At 45.4% G+C, this 20,797-nt stretch overlaps 1 protein-coding gene across 1 annotated transcript in view; it reads left to right on the plus strand.

Moving 5' to 3' along the window:
- Positions 1-20,797, plus strand: part of SBNO1 (strawberry notch homolog 1) — a gene marked incomplete in the record, with an annotated part of 3,303,179 nt that overhangs the window by 1,957,682 nt on the left and 1,324,700 nt on the right. The window contains 1 exon segment of the mRNA XM_044068578.1: positions 366-526. Coding sequence (XP_043924513.1) covers positions 366-526 — 161 coding nt within the window.

Raw genomic sequence — 20,797 nt, forward strand, 5'->3', positions numbered from 1 at the left:
ATTAAGCTACCCAACTGTACTTTGTGCTGCAGAGTGAAAGTCTGTTTTCCTTTTTTTCCACAGCTTGATTATAGTAAGGAAAGGCAGAAGGGGTTCTGCCTCTATATGTACTTGAAAGCAAGTATGTGACAAGATTGTGTAAATACCACCTCATACAGCATTTGCACTGTTTTAAGCATAATTGCACACTAGACCCCTTTTCCATTGGCTGTATAATAGAGAAATGCAGCACTTTGCCCTTTGTAGTCCAGGTTTCTTTGTTTTCTCAGTTATAATTTTGTTGAAACCGTACATCTGTTGAATGAGTTATCTTCATATGCATTAATTTATTTTCTCCATTAATTGTCTACTTTTTATTTTTGCAGCTAACAGTAATGTGTGTGTAACTAGTCAAGATGCAGTAGAAAGGGCACAGCAAATGAAGAAGGAACTGCTGGACAAACTGGAAAAGCTATCAGAAGATCTGCCACCCAATACACTGGATGAACTTATAGATGAACTTGGTGGGACAGAAAACGTAGCAGAGGTTAGCACATGCAAACTGATTAGTGAAAAATTAAATTATGTGGGTTTCTTACTTTGCTGTTAAAGATGCTCAAGTTCATGATAGTTCTGTTAACACTGTTGTAGACTAAGATGACATATTTATCCATTCTTTTCATCTGTGTTGATCCACTCAATTTGCAAATTCTTATTGCTTTGCTTTTCACATTTTCAGTGACTTTAAATGAGTTTATTTAATTTTATCGTGTAGTTCTGATGTCAATTTTCATTCCATCCTCAAACTTGTGGATTTGGATCTGATCCGACTTGGCCATTGTAATAGCTGTTGGCAACCAAAAAGCTCTCGAGCGCTTCCCTTACCCATCATGAACCCTTCTATGTTATCGCCGATCTCGTTCGCCACTTTGTGAAGATGTGGTTCTCTAATTGCTCACTAGCAGCTAAGTGATTTTTCAATATTGTTTCTGATATTATTGCTTTCTATACTACCCTTAAATAGTTTCATTTAAACTTTCATGTTGGGTAGTCCGATCTCACCTTCATTTTTACATATGGGTTAGGAGCCGATCCTCTGCTCTGACTCTGCCGATTTACAAGCTGGAAGACTTCTGGTTGGCTCGTGGCTAAGCAGGTAACCCATGGTGCACCAGTACAATCCCCAGATCTCGTTTGCCGCGTCGACGAGTTCGGTTGTGCTTCCCTTGGCTCTGGCTAAGTTTTTCAAAATTCTTTATATTCTATCGTATTTCAATGCTTTATTAGAACCTTTATTGTATATTTAGTGTTGCTAATATATTAGGCAGTTGTATTACTTGCCCTTTTTGAGTGCAACTTAGTTTACTAGTGGTTATTGGTATCCTGTGTGCCAGTTAGTTTTAGGCACCGTTGCGCATTTTTTGGTTATTAGGTAGAGTTTTTGGCGGTTCTTCGCTCGTAGTCAACAGGGGCCCCTGTTGTCTTGTCTGTTGTTCTGACCTTTTTTGGTCTCCGTTGGCAGTTCGTTTCTGCTATTTTGACATTGTTTTGGCGGGGATCCACTTGTGAATTTACTAGGATTGCAAGTATTCTCCTGTTTTTTTTTTTTGTTTGTTTTTTTTTTTTTTTTTTGAATATAGAAATTTATTGTGTCATTTATGGTTTCTCTTGTGTGAATGGGCTTTCCTTTCTGGTCTGTTTAAATTAGAAGACTTAGTTTTCACTACACAGGGCTAGGCCCGTTTAAGTTAGAGGACCTAGTCCTCGTGTAACTCCTTCTTAGGGCTAGGCCCGTTTTAGTTAGAGGACCTAGTCCTCCTCCTTTTTCTCTCTTTCAATCTCTCTGGGTTTTGTGTGTGTAATATGTCTAAGGAAAGTAAGGAGCATAAACTCTCAGGGTTCAAAAAGTGCATGAGATGCTCCCAAAATATGTCCTTAATGGATGGCCACAGTAGCTGTGTCTACTGCTTAGGGGCCATCCACTTACAGGAGTCGTGATTGTTCTGCCATGCTTTCTCTCCTAGAGTGTTACAGGAAAGAAAGAATAAACTCATACTCAAGGGTCTATTGAAACCTTGCTTTAAGGAAGCACTATCCAGTTTTTCGGCTTCCTCTAAGTCTGGGAAATCACAATCCTCAAATAGGCCTTTTCCGGCACCGGCTGGTGTCTCGGAGCTACTGCCTAAACAGCCGAAACAATCCAAATCTGCCTCCTCGACTCCTCAGCCTTCGGAGCCGAAGGAGAGCATCATGGTGGTGTCAGTTGGTTACAAGTGTTTCGGAACAGATCTCTGAACCTATTGATACAGCATTTGATGCTCCCTACCAGTTTCCATAACAATTAAGTCTCCAGTGCCTCCCAGGTCAAGATACCCTACTATGTCTTCCAGGTCTTCCAGGAGCTTTTCAGAAGAAGATGTGGAGAGGGTAGTGCTGAGACTCCTGAAGTAGTCTGCCTTACCAAAATTATTGTTGGCTCCTACCCAGTTGGCTCTGGAGCCACTTGGCCCAGCTTTGCCCTTGTCTGCTATTCTTCCTCCGAGCCATTAAGGCCTTTCGGAACCGGAGTGCTTGGTGCCAATGGAGGAAATGCCGGCTCCAGCTCACTTTGTTGCTGCCTTGGAGCCGGGTTTGGCTCTGACATGCTCGGTGCCGTCAGTCATGTCCAGGGGCCAAAGCTCTCCTGTCGGCACCGACAGGGAGGGTTGGAATCTATCTTTGGTTCAAGCCTTCCTCTCGTTGCTTTGGCCAGGGTGAGCTCGGACCCTACATCCTTCTCGGAGCTGACAGCTCTGGCGCCAACCCTCGTCTCTTCGGAGCCAGAGAGGTCGGCGTTTGAGATGATGAGGAGTGTGCTTTCTCATTCTCCAGCTCCTACCAGTGGCACCAGCACTCTTCCCCCAAGAGCACCCACTTCCGTCTCGCCCCGTACTCTCTCTGGAGACAGCAGAGACCCGCAGCCTCGGCAGCCATTGGCTGGTGGCCCCCACTCTTCCTAGGCTTCCCCGGAATATCCTTCCGAGGAGCCTCTTCAGAAGAGGTTATGTAAGAGGAAACATGTTGACTCGCAGGATGAGTCTTTGACATCGGACACTGACTTCGAGGAGTCGGAAGGGTCCCCTCTGATAATGTCTCCTTTGTGGACATTTTAGAGATCCTTAGGCAGAGGTGCGACTGGCCCACTGTTAACCCTTCTGATGAGGAGTCTGTGTACCTGAAGGCTTTCAGGTCTCAACCTTCTGCCTCTAGGGTGTCTTCACCTTTTGACAAACTGATGGATCTAGTTAGTTAAAAGATGTGGGATACTCCTGACACCGTGGAGCCAGTCCCCATGAGATCAAATAAGTTCTCGTCTGTCCCTCCTGGTAAAGAGTTCTTGTCCAAGGGCATTCCCATAGATGCCATCGTGGTGGCGGTGGCCACGAAGGAGGAGTTAGCGGAGACTTCATCTGTTCATCTGCCAAACAAGGAGTCTTGACAGATGGACAGATTTGGGAAGGGTATTTTTAGTTCAGCGGCCTTTATCCTTCGATCGCTGAACTATCTCACTCACTTCATGAGGTTGCAGAGGGATCTGCTCAAGGAGTTGAGAATTCCATACAAGGTGCGTGCACTGAGGGAGTTCCTGACAAGATTTCTACTCAGTTGTTCACCTTAAATTCTGTGGTTAACTCCTCCATGCGACTTATCTCTTATGCTGCGGATGGAGCGAGTAGAGCAACGGGTATCGGAGTTGCCTTGAGGCGCCACTCCTGGATGCGCTTAGTAATTTTGCGGAACCGTTCAAGTCTACTTTCACCAACGCCCCGTTTGATGGTTCCTCGTTGTTTGGTTCCAAGGTGAAGGATGCACTCACTCGGTGTGAGCAAGAAGGAAAGACGCTTTCTGCCATGGGAATGCAATGATGTTCATCGTGTTACCCTGCTGTAGTCATCACAGTTGGGTTATCCTGCCGTCAGGCGGTCCCGCAGTCGGCCCGAATTCAAAAGTCTTGGTCTGGCGTCAGTTGCTGTCGCTTTTTCCCTGACGTCAGTGCACCAGGGGTATATATGAGGCATCCGACACCATTTTCTTCAGTCTTTCTTGCCGCTTGGTGCCCGAAGCAGAAGCAGTTCGCAAGTGCCGGTCGGCTGACACTTGAGATGTTCGATTTGAATTTCAGTCCGAAGGCTTCAATAAAGCTAAGTTCCCCGTTGGGGAACATTTTCTTGCCTCAGTCCGATGTCAGAAAAAGTTAACAATTGCATTTTTTGTGGGAAGCAAATACCTCATAAGGACTTCCATTCCTATTGTATTCCTTGCCTAGGCCCAGACCATGATGTCACAGGTTGTCGGTTTTGCGCTAGGTTTAATAAACGAACTATCAAACGCCGTTTTGACTTCGCACGGTATTACTTTGGTAGGAAATTTAATTGTCATGCCGTCAGAGCAGCCGACGACCGCAATTCATAAAAAACGCGAGGATAAGGACAGGCAGCCTAGGAGTAAGCCAGACCCCGAGGCCTCAGCTGGGCCTGTCGCCGGTTCTCCAGTTTTCAGTGAGGAGCCTACACAGCCCCTGACGACCGCAGAACTGGAACCCCAGACAGCTGCGGATTCCCAATCTGAGTCTACTAGGCCAACGCAGCCATCTATCAACACCGGAGCAAAACTAGACACCCGGTGCAGAGGAAACACCTTCGGTTGCAGAAGGTGTCTTCAGACTGACTACACTCGCCATTAAATCTTATGCTAAGCTTAAAACTCCTTTAAAACCTAAGAAAACTGTTCATCAGTCTACAGGTCAAGGCCCCATGCCTAAGAAACAGATGCTTAAGATGGCTGAAGATTTAATTACCCTTATCAGGGGTTCCCATCCCCCTCCTGATAAAAGACCAAGACAAGAGAAGGATTAGGCATCCTCTCACCAGGTTTCTCTCCTCAGATTCTTCCGAGGAACAGGATTCCACCTTATGACGATTCTGATGCTGAAGACTCTCTTCCCTCAGCATTTCCCCTGAAGACTACTCCTTTGGGGAAACATTACATACCATGAGGGAACATTTCCACTGGGAAGGCCAGGATTGCTCAGATTCTGAGAAAAGGCTCAGAGTTCCTTTTATTACCCCAGCACAGACCTCTTGCTATCCCTCCTGTTTTAGATATTGTGGATTATGTCTACTTGGAGTCTAGTTTAAATCCAGACTCCCTACCTCCTGCTCCAGCCAAACCAGACAGATACTACAGAGTACCTGACTCACACAAATTCCTTTATAAAAGCCCTGTAGCTAACCCAGAAACTATTTCCCAGGGTCTTAAGGGAGCAAAAGCTTCTATGGCTAAAAATCCTGTGCCCTCTGAAAGAGATTCCAGAGCCCCCTAGATAGATGGGGAAATAAAATATACACCTCAGCAACTCTGGCTATGAGAGCATTAAATTGCCATTCCAGAGCCCTAGATAGATGGGGAAAGAAAATATACACCTCAGCAACTCTGGCTATGAGAGCATTAAATTGCCAGTTTCACATGTTGAAATATCAACAATTCCTGATGTCTCAGTTAAAACAAAAAATGAGCACACATTCAGAACAGCCTGAATTCAAGGAAATGCAGGATCTGTTGCATGCAGCTGAACAGGTGGGCAAGCATACTTTACAATGCGGATTTGATTCATTGGAAGCTTCCTGTAGAGCAGCTGTTACTGGCTCTGTCATACGCAGTCATGTTTGGTTAAGAGAGCAAACCCTCCCTGACCATGTTAAAGCAAAATTATTAGATGCACCTCTACAACAGGATGTATTTGGTGTCAAAGCAGAAGAGATTTTAAAGAAAATGGAGGATAAGGCAAAATCTATGCAAACGGTCAAGGATTTTTTCCAGGTACAACCCCCTCGCTTCAGCAGAAATTGGCCAACAAAAAACTGGTCCTTTCCAGCTTCAGACAGATCACAGAGGGGCAAATACAGATGCCCAAGGGGCAGAGGTCAGTCACAGGGCCCTTACAAACCTCGCCAATGGGGTTCTGCTACCCAGAAAGGAGGAGAAGACAGGCCCCAAGCTAGCAGAAGGCAGACACAATGACTCTATCCTCCAACTACCAAGCAGATTTCTCCTGGCAACACCCTTGGGAGGAAAACTAGCATTTTTTGCAGACAACTGGCACATCATCACAAAAGACAAATGGGTTCTAAACATTCTCTCAAGGATACAGATTCCACTTTCAATACCTTACCAAGGATCAAAGGAATGCTGAACCTGCCACCAAATCAATGGGCAGAGGCACAAAAACAAATTGCAGCTCTCATGAACATGAGAGCCATTCAATAGGTACATACACAGGAGCAAGGACAAGGATTTTACTCAAGACTCTTCCTAGTCCCAAGAAAGGACAAAGCATGGAGAACCCATTCTGGATCTTTCAATTCTGAACACCTATCTGCAAGTACCAAAATTCAAGATGCTAACACTACAGCAGCTTCTTCCCATGCTGGGCAAGAATGCTTGGCTAGTCACTTTGGACCTCAAGGAGGCATACCTGCATGTCCCTATCAAACAAAATTGCAGAAGATACTTCCGCTTTATTGCAGGTTCAACGCGTTATCAATTCTCTGCACTGCCCTTTGGCTTATCTACTGCGCCCAGGGTCTTCACAAAATGCCTGCCACCAGTAATTGCATACTGCAGACAAAGAGGAATTCAAATATACCCATACCTGGATGACTGTCTTATTCAAGCAGAAAGCAAGGACATTCTTTTACAGCATCTGGCGTTTGTCAAACACCTTCTAAGTTGCCTAGGGTACACAGTAAACTTGAAGAAATCAAAGCTAGTACCCTCACAAAACATAATATTCCTGGATGCCAGCTTGAATACAACGGCCCAGATGGCTTATCTCACGCCAGACAAGCAACGACAGCTGTTCAAATATTTCAAAATACTGGCAAAGACCCGACTCCCTGCAAGAAAAATTCTGCAGGCCTTGGGATTCATGGCATCTTGCATACTACTAATACCATTTGCAAAACTGCATATGAGGAAATTACAATGGTACCTGAAATGTGTATGGACTCAGCACAGCCACAGCTTGGAAACAATGATACCACTCATTCCCTGCCTTCAACAGGAGTTTCTATGGTGGGCACAGGCATATCACCTCAACAAGGGTCAGCCTTTCACCTTACCCATAGTCAGGCAAACTATGACAACAGATGCATCGGACTATTCCTGGGGAGCACACATGGCAGGACAGTGCATTCAGGGCAAATGGACTACAGATCAGAGACACCTGCATATCAATCAAAAAGAAATGCTAGCAGTGCAGAATGCCCTAACAGCTTTCAAGGACCTTCTACACCCAGGACAACTACTAAGGACAGACAACAACACAGTTTATGTGGTACATAAACAAGCAAGGGGGTACACTTTCCTACCCTCTTTGCAGGCAAGCAATGACCTTGTGGAACACTGCACTATCTTACCAGGTTCAATTACAAGCACAATTCCTGCCAGGAAAGAAAAACACATTGGCAGACTACCTAAGCAGAAACATCATGGATCCACACAAATGGAAACTAGATCCACAACTATTTGCAATGATAGCTCAAAAATGGGGACGCCCAGACATAGATCTGTTTGCAAGCCTCCGCAACCACCAACTTCAAAAATTTTGCACAAGGACCTTCCATCCACTAGCTTGGAAAGTGGACGCCCTCTCATTCAGTTGGAAAACATTAACAGTGTATGCCTTCCCTCCACTGCCTCTTCTAGCAAAGGTACTGCTGAAAGTCAGATTAGAGAGGCCACAAATGATTCTCGTTGCACCAGACTGGCCACACCAGCATTGGTATCCAATTTTAAGGAGCATGGCCCAGGGCCCACCATGGATTTTGCCACAAATTCCTCACCTGCTCACCTAGCGAGACAATCTGATTCTACACAGCCAGCTCAAGACTTTAAACCTGGCTGCATGGCAAATTACCTAAACAACCAGCCAACACGTTTATCCAAAGCTGTTATGGATGTCATTCTGGAGGCCAGGAGGCCCAGCACCAGGAAAGCCTATTCAGACAAATGGAAAAGATTTTGCGCCTGGAACCAGGCTAAAGGCCTAAATCCCCTGGAGCCAAACATCCCTCAGATTCTACAATATTTAACTGAGATGTTACACAAAGGACTTTTCTTTTCATCTATTAAGATCCATGCCTCAGCAATTTCAGCTCATTACAGCACGGATTCTCCTTTATTTTCACATCCACTCCTAAGACAGTACCTCAGAGGGGCTAAGAACTTAAGACTGCCAAGGAGAGCTGCAACATCTACTTGGGATCTCAACTTTGTCCTGGAAAAGCTTACACTGCCACCCTTTGAACCAGCTTTTTCAGCTGATTTAAAATTTCTTTCATGGAAAACTGCCCTACTACTAGTAATAACCTCAGCTAGAAGAGTCTCAGCGCTACAGGCACCTAATGGCAGTGGAACCTTTCCTCTTTTTTCATCAAGACAGAGTTTCTCTACAAACTAATCCTTCCTTTATGCCAAAGGTGGTATCCAGTGTGGCCCTAAACCAAACTATTCACTTGCCCACTTTCTTCCCAAATCCCCAGAACAAAGGAGAGAGACTCCTGCACTCTTTGGACATTCACAGGCAATTACGTTACTACTTGGATAAAACTAAGGCTTTCAGAAAAACTGACCAGCTCTTTGTAGCCTATGCTACAGGATCACAAGGAAAAGCTATCTCAAAACAGACCGTTTCTAAATGGATAGGACATTGCATACGTTTCTGCTACACACATCATGGGAAACCAGTACCTGCTAACATTAGGTCCCACTCCACCAGGGCTACAGCTACATCAGCAGCCTTTCTCAGGGAAGTGCCAACCAAGGATATTCTGGAAGCTGCTACTTGGTTCAGTGCCCACCTTCACCAAACACGATCACTTACCTCTTTACTCTAAGACTAGAGCTGGTTTTGCCACTGCAGGTTTGCAGGGCCTACTAGCTTCTTCTAACTTTGTTTGACTCCACCTCCTTAGCTTTGGGATTCAACCCAGCTGTGATGACTGCAGCAGGGTAACACGATGAACATAGTACAGTTTTAAACCTACCATAAATGTAGATGTTCGAGTGTTCACCCTGCTGCAGTCCAGGTTACCCTCCCTCCATCCCCTCTGAACTAGCTGAACTTATCTCTACCACTGTATCCTATACTACCTCTGTGGTGTGTTTGCTTGTACCCAAGGGTTTTATTTTATTTTTATATAACCATATATATATATATATATATATATATATATATATATATGTATGTATATATATTTTGCCAACCTATTGGGGGCACCTGACATCCTGTGCAAGAAAAACTGAAGAAAATGGTGTCTGATGCCTCTTGTATACCCCTGGCGCACTGACGTCAGGGAAGAAGAGACAGCAACCGACACCAGACCAAGACTTTGGAATTCGGGCCGACTGACCGTCTGACGGCAGGATAACCCAACTGTGATGACTGCAGCAGGGTGAACACTCGAACATCTACATTTATAGTAGGTACAAAACTGTACTTTCTTTGTGTTTCGCTGTTGCAGTCATTACATTTGGGTAATCTGCTGGCAGGTTGCCCTCAGTCGGCCTGAATTCCAAAGTCTTGGGTCCTGTGTCGGTTGCTGTATTCTTTTCCATGACATCAAGTCATTAGGGGTGTAAAACATGCAGCCGATGCCATTTTCTTTAGTCTTTCTTGCCAGGCGGTACCCGAAGCAGAAGCATTTCGCAAGTGCCGGTCAGCTGACTACTGAAATATTCGAGTTTGTGTTTCAGAAGCAAAGTCTTCACTAAAGCTAAGTACCCCGTTGGGGAAACTTTTTTTCTTGCTTTTTACCAATGTCAGAAAAAGTTAATATTTGTATTACTTGTGGGGGAAGCAAATACCTCATAAGGATTTCCATTTATACTGTATTCCTTGCCTAGGCCCCGATCACAACATGCCTGGCTGTCGGTTTTGTGCTAGATTTAACCAACGCCACTATTAAGCGTCAGTATATTTTTGCATCAAAGTATTTTGGAAACCGATTTAACTACCCAGAAATGTCATCCGATAGCAATCCGACTACCGGAGTACATAAAAAAACACAAAGAAAAGGACAGAGAAAGGCAGTCGAGATCCAAAACCAGCGATGAAGCTTCTCCTAAGCCAGTCGCCAGTTTGCCGGTACTCAGTGAGGTGCTTTTGCAGCCCCTGATACCCGCTACTTTCAAGTTGCAGGCCTCTACCGACACCCATGTGGAGTCCGGCATGCCGCAAGATACTCAAGGTATTGGACCAACGGATGTATCTCCCTCGGATGGGTCCAGAGCCGCTGAGCAGGCACCGGCTTCTGAGGGTGTATTCAGACCTCAGCATTTGTATATCAAATGGACAACAGCTGCAAAATTGAAGACAAAAACAACTTCTAAAACTAAAAAACTGACGCATGAGCCATGTGCACAGGCCTCTATGCCTAAAAAACAGATGATCAAAATGGCTGAAGACCTGATTACCTTGATCAGGGGTACCCATCCCCCTCCAGATAAGAGACCTAAGCAAGACACTGATTATGAATCTTCAGGTTTCTATTTCTTCTGATTCCTCTTCTGATCAGGAATTGTCTTTACCTCCCTATGAGGATTCTGATGCTGAGGAGTCTATTCCATCTGCATCTCCTCCTGAGAATTATTCATTTGGAGAAACCTTGCATGCTTTGAGGGAGTATTTTCACTAGGAGAGTCAAGACTTCTCAGAATCAAAAAAGAGGCTCAGGAATTTTCTTCTCCCTCAGTACAAGCCTTTGGCCATTCCCCCTGTTTTAGACATTGTGGATGATGTGTTTTCGGAGTCAAGCTCGATCCCTGACTCCTTACCTCCGACTCCCAGTAAGCCTGACAGATATTACAGGGTCCCTGACTCACATAATTTTTTATATAGAAACCCTGCTTCTGATCCTGAAACTATTTCACAGGCTCCAAAGAGAGTTAAGGCCTCAACAGCAAAAAATCCTACCCCCTCTGACAGATTCAACGGCACTGAACAGATGGGGAAAGAAGGTTTATACATCTGCAACCTTGGCAATCAGGGCCTTAAACTGTCAATTTCATATGCTTAAGTACCAACAACATGTTATGGGATTGCTGAAACAGAAAATGATGTTGATTTCAGAATGTCCAGAAAATAAATAATTGCAGGAATATTGCATGCAGCTGAACAAGTTGGAAAGCATACTTTACAATGTGGTTTTGATTCTTGAGGCCTCCTGCAGGGCCGCAGTTACTGGATCTGTGATTAGAAGGCATGCCTGGTTAAAGGAACAAAATTTGCCTGATCATGTTAAAGCTAAATTGTTTGATGCACCTTTACAGCATGATTCTCTGTTTGGTATTAAGGCAGAAGAGGTTTTAAAGAAAATGGAAGACAAAGCTAAGTCTATGCAAACTGTGAAAGACCTCTTACAAGTGCAGCCGCCAAGATTCAGTAGACACTGGCCTACAAAAAACTGGTCCTTTCCTGTGTCGGACACAGCTCAAAGGAGCAAATCCAGACGCCCTAAGGGTTCCAGATACCAGGAGCAAGACTCATACAGGTCAAAGCAATGGGGCGCATCCACCTCCAAATCTGGAGTAGAAAAAGAGCAAACCTACAGAAAGCAATCCCAATGACTTCCCTCTGCCTACACCAAGCACTTGTGTTTTGGCAGCACCCATAGGGGGGAAATTAGCACTTTTTGCTCAAAATTGGCAGTTAATAACACAGGACAAGTGGGTACTAAACGTCTTATCACAGGGATACAGATTCCATTTCCACACTCTGCCAGTGGCAAATGGTTGTCCAGATCTGCCAAAAAAGCAATGGGCAGAGGCACAGAAACAGGTTACGTCCCTCATGGATATGGGGGCCATTCAGACAGTACACGAACAGGAAAAAGGGCAAGGTTTTTATTCAAGACTGTTCTTGGTACCCGAAAAGGACAATGTTTGGCGGCCAGTACTGGATTTATCGATTTTGAACACAGCCGACCGGAGTTCCGCTGTGGCGACCCCCTAACCGGGAAAAGCCGAAAGGCACAAACAAATCTGGACATTCCAAAATTCAAAATGCTGACTTTGCAGCAGCTTCTGCCCATGCTGGGCAAGAATGCTTGGCTGGTGACTTTAGACCTAAAAGAGGCATACATGCATGTACCAATAAGACAGTCCTGCAGAAGATACCTCAGATTCAAGGCTGGCTTAAAGCATTACCAATTTTCTGCACTGCCCTTTGGCTTATCTACTGTGCCCAGGGTCTTTACAAAGTGACTGTAAGTAATTGCATTTTGCAGACAAAGTAGTATACAAATGTATCCTTATTTAGACGACTGTCTTATTCAAGCAGAGAACAAGGACACTCTTTGACACCTGGCGTTTGTGAAAAGGCTTCGAACATGCCTAGGGTACACAATAAACTAAAAGAAATCACAACTAGTACCCTCTCAAAAGATAAAATTCCTGGGTGCAAGCTTGAGTACAACTGCCCAGATGGCTTACCTCATGCCAGACAAAGGCAACTGACTACTTCAAACTGATGGCAACAAAAACTCAGTCTTCTGCAAGACAAATTCTGCAGACTCTGAGTTTCATGGCATCCTGCATCCTACTAATTCCATATGCAAGACTGCATATGAGGAAACTTCAATGGTATCTAAAAAGTTTATGGAGTCAACATTCACACAGTCTGGAAACAATGATTCCTCTCATTCCCTTCCTGCAACAGGAGTTTATATGGTGGGGAAAGGCCTGTCACCAAAACATGGGATGGCCCTTCACTCTACCCCCTGCCAGCCAAACCTTAACAGACGCATCATATTATGCCTGGGGGGGCCCACATGGCAGGAAGATGCATTCAGGGCATATGGGCACCAAAACAAATGCATCTACATATCAACCAGAAAGAGATGCTAGCTGTTCAAAATGCCCTAACAGCCTTCAAGGACTTACTTCATCCAGGACAACTACTGATATAGACGGACAACACCACAGTCATGTAGTATATAAACAAGCAAGGGGGCACACACTCAAACCCCCTTTGCAGATTAGCCATGGCACTGTGGGACACAGCTTTGATCTCCCAAATGCATCTTCAAGCTCAATTCCTGCCAGGGTAACAAAACACTCTGGCATACGATTTAAGCAGAAACCTTATGGATCCTCACGAGTGGAAACTAAATCCACAAGTCCTCAGCATGATAACGGAGAAATGGGGGAGCCCAGACATAGATCGGTTTGCCTCTCCTTAAGATTATCATTTGAAAAGATTCTGCACAAGGACTTATCACAGATGAACATGGGAAGTGGACGCCCTATCCTTCAGTTGGAAAAACCTATCCGTTTATGCCTTTCCTCCTCTGCCTCTTCTACCCAAGGTCCTCCTAAAAGTCAGACGAGAAGCCAAAGATGATATTAATTGCCCCGGACTGGCCCCGCCAGTACTGGTACCCAATTCTAAGGAACTTGTCTCAATACCCAGCTTGGACCTTGCCTCAAAGACCACAACTACTGTCCCAGCAAAGCAATTGGATCCTGCACAATCAACTACAGACTCTGAACCCGGCAGCATGGCTGATCGTGTAGTCATACAAACGACACCTCTCAGTAAAGCTGTGATGGATGTCATTTTGGTAGCCAGAAGGCCTAGTGCTAGAAAATCTTATGCTGACAAATGGAAGAGATTCTGTGCTTGGAATATCAAGCACAAGGAACTGATACAGCCGAACCACATATTCCTCCGATATTACAGTACTTAACTGAGATGCTTGACAAAGGCCCGTCTTTCTCATCAATCAAAATCCATGCCTCTGCCATTTCGGCTCATTACAACACAGAGCCACCAATCTTTTCTCATCCTTTACTAATGCAGTATCTTAGAGGAGCAAAAAATTTAAGGCCTCCTAGAAGATCACCATTACCTGCATGGGATCTCAATTATGTGTTGGAAAAGCTCACCCTGCCTCCATTTGAACCAGCTGCTACCGCTGATATAAAGTTCTTATGGAAGACAGCTCTGCTACTAGCAATTACTTCAGCAAGAAGAGTTTCAGAGCTACAGGCCGTCATGGCTGTAGAGCCTTTTATCATATTTTACCCAGACAGGCTGTCTATGAGGACAAATCCTAGTTTTATGCCTAAGGTGGTTTCAAGTGTGGCTCTTAACCAAACAATTCATCTGCTAAATTTTTATCCAAATCCGCAGAACAAAGGGGAGGGAATTATGCATTTGTTGGACGTACACAGACAGCTAAGATTCTACTTGAGCAGGACTAAAGCTGTAAGAAAAACTGAGCAGTTACTAGTGTCATATGCTGCAGGATCTGAAGGAAAGGCTATTTCGAAGCAGACATTTTCAAAGTGGATAAGCCACTGCATCCGTTTCTGCTACTTACACCATGGTAAACCTGTGCCCAAGGGCATTAGGTTTCATTCCACCAGAGCTACAGCTACTTCAGCAGCCTTTCTCAGAGGAGTACCAACCAAATACATTTTAGAGGCTGCTACTTGTGAGTTCTGTTCACACCTTTACAAAGCATTATCATTTGCCTCTCTACTCTAAGTCCAGGGCAGGCTTTGCCACTGCAGTGCTGCATGGCCTTACAGACGCACCTAATGCTGTTTAGCCCCAGCCTCCCAACCATAGCTTTGGGATTCTACCCAAATGTAATGAACTGCAACAGTGAAACACTAAGAACATAGTACAGTTGTGTACACTTACCATAAATGTAGATGTTCGAGTGTATTCACTGTTGCAGTCTAGGTTACCCTCCCGCCATCCCCCTGTCACTCTACAGTTTATCTTTCCTTCTCTATCTTCTACAACCTATGTGGTATATTTGCTTGTAGATGAAGGTAGAGTTTATATTGATGCATGCATATGTATATACTTATAATATTGCTACCTTTTGGGGGCACCTGACATCGTGGGCAAGATAAACTAAAGAAAATGCCGGCTGCTGCATGTTTTATACCCCTGACGACCTGACGTCATGGAAGAGAAGACGGCAACCGATGCAGGACCCAAGACTTTGGAATTCAGGCCGACTGAGGGCAACCTGCCAGCAGATTACCCAAATGGTAATGACTGCAACAGTGAGTACACTCGAACATCTACATTTATGGTAAGTGTACACAACTGTACTTTTTACTGTCCGTCCCAGACCATACCCCAAGGGTCAAAGGGGGGGGGGTGTAAAATGTGGTTCAAGAAGTGTGAATAAAGTGCTTGTTATTACTCAAGTGGTTGGTTTCTGACCTTCCTTTGGACACTCTTTGCAAGTCCACTCTTTGGGTTGTGGTTCAAGAAGTCCCAGAGTGTCTTTCCTGACACAGGGTGAATCCTCCTTCAGAGGCAGAGGAGGAGGAAATGACGGACATCACCCTAGAGGCAGGAGCAGTCCGCAATACCATCAAGGCTGTGATTCCTTTCGAGGATGGTCTTGTCAGTGCTCCTGATGTGGAGCCCGACTGCGCTTCTCTGGGGCCGGTCGGGGGTCACATTTCTTTGTACCAAGAAGCCTGGCTAAATATCACCCAAGACAAGTGGGTACAAAGAGTTACCAGAGACTATATCATACCTTTTTCCCTATCACTGTTTGTTCCCAAAAGGATGACAGATGTACCACACAGTCTCAGGGGTCAGGCAACTGTGGAGATCAACAAGTTGCTCTTAAAAAGAGTCATCCAGCCCGTCCCAGCAGACCAGATAGGATCCGGAACATACTCCAGGTTCTTTTTAGTTCCAAAATGAACTGGCGATTGGAGGCCAATATTGGACCTCAGCAGATTGAACAAATCAGTGAAGGACAAGTTTTAGATGGTAACACTGTAGTCTATACTCCCGTTGTTAGGGAAAGACTTTTGGATGTGCTCTCTGGATCTTCAGGATGCCAACCACCACATAAAAATGGACAAGGCGTCCAGAAGCCATCTACTGTTTCGGCTGGGAGCCAGTCACTATCAATTTTGCGCTCTTCCCTTTGGTCTCACCACAGCCCCCAGGGTGTTCTCCAAATGCATGGCAGTAGTGACAGCTCACCTGAGACGTCAGGGATTCCAGGTATTTCTGTATTTAGACTGGCTCCTCATCGCCCCCACCAGTCATCTACTCATCTAATACAGGGAGGCCACGATTCAACTTTTTGCTCAGTTAGGGATCCCCATAAATTGGAAAAAATCTGCTTTATTGCCCCCTCAATCTGTAATTTTTGTAGGCGCAGAGGTAGAGACAGTGAACATGACGGCTGGTCTCCCTGCCGAAAGGGCACAGAACGTAATCTTCCAAGTTAAACGTTTTCTCCTGTTGCGAAAAGTCAAAGCAAATTGGGTTCTTCAGCTCCTCGTGACTGACTTCCACAATTCTATTGGTACCATTAGCCAGGTTGCACATGAGAATTCTCCAGTGGCTTCTGTCTTCCCAATGGTCCTTCCAATCTCTCTCACTGAGTCATCCTATCTTGCTGACGGAATCATGCAAGAAGGACCTTCTGTGGTGGATAACTCCCAATCAACTGATCACAGGTGCCCCCTTTGTTCCAGCCCAACCCGTTGACACTGTGAACGCGGATGCCTCCCAGATCGGGTGGGGGGTTCATTATATCGGCAGGACTGTCCAAGGCACATGGCAAGAACACGAGGCTCATATGCATATCGGTGTTCTGGAGATGCGGGCGGTGTTTCTGGCGTTGCAAGCACTTCAAGACCTTCTTCCTCTAGAGACAGTTGCGATACAATCAGACAACATGTCGGTGATTTGGTACATCAACAAACCAGATCTTACCCACTCTGTCGAGAGGCCATGCAAGTTTGGGAATGGGCGATTTTTTTTCCCAGCGCTTTCTGGTTGCAACACACATTCCAGGGACAACTAACATGATAGCTGACAAGCTCAGCTGGGCAGTCCTAATGCCTCACGAGTGGCCTCTGAAACGGGAAACAATGGATCAGATTTTCCAGAGATGGGGACAGCCTTGCTGCGACCTTTTTGCCAGCCCAATCAATACCAAATGCAGGAGCTATTTTTCCCTCATTCCCCCTCCAAGGGAGACTCCCAGAGACGCTCTGGCTTACGATTGGCCCACGGGACTTCTGTGTGCCTTTTCTCCAATCCTTCTCATTTCCAAAGTGATTCAGAAAGCCAGTCGGCTGGGAAGCAAGTTGATCCTCATTGCTTCTTACTGGCCTCGTCAGGTCTGGTTCCTCTTCCTCGAGCCTCTCCTGGACCATCCTTGGATTCTGGACCCAGCTCCAGATCTATTGACTCGCATGTCGGGTATGCTACACCCCTCAATCCACCCCATCAAATTGAAAGAGTGGTTGTTCCAGTTCCATCCCTAGTCAGGCTTCATGATTTATCATCCTCAGTGTCACATTTTCTTATGTCCTCCCATAAAACTTCAACTAGGAGGCTGTATGGCAGTAAATGGAAAAGATTTTCTCTTTTGGGCACAGAGAATGAATGTAGATCCATACACTGCTTCTATCCCAGTGATTCTGGATTTTTTTTCTCAGCTTTTTCAGCAAGGATCTGTCGCTGCCACTATCTGAGTCCAATTGGCGGCGATTTCTCATTTTCACTTGGGTTTAACAGATACCAATTTAATGTCTCATAAGTTATGCACGACCTTTTTGAAAGGTGCCACTCTATTGAGACCACCTCTGCAAGAACCATTGGCTTCTTGGGATTTAAATGTTGTGTTGTCCAAATTGATTTCTCCCCCCTTTGAACCTTCCCAATCATCTTCTCTAAAATTTTTGTCTTGGAAGACCTTGTTTTTGGTAGCTATCACATCAGCTAGACTGGTATCAGAGCTACAGGCCTTGTCTATTAAGCCACTGTATTTGATTTTTCACAAAGACATGGTGTCATTACGTACTAATCCCTCCTTTGTCCCCAAAGTTTGTTCTAATGCTACCTTAAACCAATCAATAGAACTCACAGTTTTCTTCCCTAACCACTGTAATGCAGCTGAGTACCGTTTTCATCATCTAGACATTCATAGACCACTACATTTTTATCTACAGCGGACTAAGGATGTTCTTCATCTCACATTGCTGCAGTCCTTACACTTGGGTAGTCCGCTGTCCTCGGTCGGCCCGAATATCAAAGTATTAGGCTGACGTCGGTCAAGGCGCTTAAGACTGACATCAGGACGTCAGGGTCCAAATGCGCATGACCGACGTCATATCCTCAGTCTTTTTTGCCGCATGGTCCGATGCAGAAGCAGCGTTGCAAGTGCCGTTCAGCGTTCTGAAATTTTTCGAATTCGGAGTTTCAGACAGAGTCAAAGTTGGCTAAGTACCCCGTTGGGGAATATTTTAGTTTTTTCTTGCCTCAGTGGTTTACCGGATGTCAGAAAAAGTGAATAACTGTATTTCTTGTGGGAAACAGATACCGCATAGAGATTATCATACTTTGTGTATTCCTTGTTTGGGGCCTGAGCACGACGTTGTTGGGTGTCGCTTTTGTGCTAGGTTCAATAAGCGCACTATTAAGCAAAGGTTAGATTGTGCCAGGTTGGTCTTTGGGAAGCGGTGCAATTATAAGATGCCGTCGGACGCTCCGACGCCCGCTTCTTCGAAGCGCAAAGACAAGGCAGCTAAACCCAGGCAAGAGGACTCGTCCGTAGCGGACGCCGGTTCTTTAGAGGCGTCAGTGGAACCGGTGGTTCCGCCGGAGGCTTCTCTGGAGTCCCAGGGGGAGACTTTGTTATTGCAGGATGTGGCCTCTCAGGAGGCAGGTCAGGCTGAAGGGGCTTCTCAGGTTACTTTACTCCCCTCCCTTCCTAGGGTGGTTAGGCCCTCTCCTTCTGTTTCTAAGGCTTCTCCCAGAGGCAGGCCAGGTTTAGCTTCTGTTGGTGTCACTCCTAGTTCTTCAGGATCTGTGCCCAAGAAGCACATGCTTAAAATGGCAGAAGATTTAATTACTTTGATTAGAGGTTCTTTGCCCCCTCCAGATAAGAGGCCTAGGGTGGAACCAGAGTTGGGGAGTTTTGAGCAGCCTTCGGATGTTTCAGAGTCTTCGGCTGAAGACTTGCAGGAGTACTCTCCTTATTCTGATTCTGATGCAGATGATTCGACCCCTTCTGCTTCTCCTCCAAAGGATTTTTCTTTTTCAGAGACTCTTCATTCCATGAGGGAACATTTTAAGTGGGAAGGTCAGGACTTCTCTGGGTCCAGGAAAAGACTTAGGTTGTTTATGCTTTTACCCCAGCATAGGCCTTTGGCTATACCTCCTGTTCTGGATGTTGTGGAAGATGTGTTTGCGGAGGCTTCACTTAATCCTGATTCTTTGCCTCCTGCTCCTGTTAAACCGGATAGGTATTATAGGGTGCCTGAGGCTCATAAATATCTTTATAAGAGTCCTAGGGCGGACCCAGAAACTGTTAGTCAGGGACCTAAGGGTGTCAAGGCCTCTGTTGTAAAAAATCCGGTTCCTCCAGATAAAGAAGCCAGAGCTTTGGATAGATGGGGAAAGAAAGTCTATACTTCTTCCACCTTAGCTATGAGGGCTTTGAATTGCCAGTTTCACATGTTGAAATATCAGAACTATCTTCTTTCTCAACTGAAGTCTAAGGTAGATGCTCTGGCGGAAGGCATTGAGTGTAAGGAATTACAAGATTTAGTACATGTCTCTGAACAGGTGGGTAAGCATTCTTTACAATGTGGTTTTGATGCTGTACAGGCCTCGTCTAGGGTGGCTGCCACTGGGTCAGTTCTTCGCAGGCACGCCTGGCTGAGGGATCAGAATTTATCTGAACATGTTAAGACAAGGATTTTGGATGCTCCTTTACAGTCTGATGTGTTGTTTGGTTCACCTGTTGAGTCAGTCTTGAAGAAAATGGAAGACAAGGCTAAGTCTATGCAGACTGTTAAAGATTTTTTGCAAGTCCAGCCTCCGAAGTTTAGTAGGAATTGGCCTGCTAAGGGGTGGACATACCCTTCTTATGATTCACAGTCTAGGGGTAGATCTAGACGTGGCAGGGGCAGAGCTCAGAGCTCCTTCAGACCTAGAACAGGGAGTTCTCCTGCACAATCTTTAGGTGAGGGCAGGGGCCAGTCCTTTCGTAAACCGGCCCAATGACCTACCTTTTCAGCTGCCAGATCCTTCTTGCCTGGCAGCACCTTTGGGAGGAAGGTTGGCACTCTTCAGGGAAAATTGGAGTTTGATTACCCAAGACAGATGTGTATTGGATATCATACACCAAAGTTACAGGTTTTATTTCCATACCTTGCCTCCTTTCAAAGGCATGCCGGACGTTCCTCCTCAGCAAAGACTAGAGGCTCACAAGCAAATTTCTCTGCTGCTCCAAATAGGGGCCATACAACCGGTCCCTCTGCCAGAAGTGGGCCTAGGATTTTATTCTCGCCTGTTCCTAGTACCAAAGAAGGGGAACACGTGGAGACCAATTTTGGATTTATCTATCCTCAACACTTATCTGGACATTCCCAAGTTCAAAATGTTGACGTTACAACAGCTTTTACCTCTGCTGGGCAAAGATCACTGGATGGTGACTCTGGATCTCAAGGAGGCTTACCTTCATGTTCCTATCAGGCTAAGTTGCAGGAAGTATCTGCGTTTTCGAGCTGGGACTTCTCATTATCAGTTCTCTGCATTGCCCTTTGGCTTATCTACTGCGCCCAGAGTGTTCACGAAGGTTCTGGCTCCAGTGATAGCTTTCTTCAGGCTAAGAGGAATACAGATCTATCCTTATTTGGACGATTGCCTGATTCTGGCCCAAGGAAAGGACGAACTTCTTCATCATTTGCAATATGTGATAGCAGTGCT

The sequence above is a fragment of the Protopterus annectens genome, chromosome 4.part0 (assembly GCF_019279795.1).
Source record: "Protopterus annectens isolate FY-2018-M chromosome 4.part0, PAN1.0, whole genome shotgun sequence".
Taxonomy (NCBI): domain Eukaryota; kingdom Metazoa; phylum Chordata; order Ceratodontiformes; family Protopteridae; genus Protopterus; species Protopterus annectens.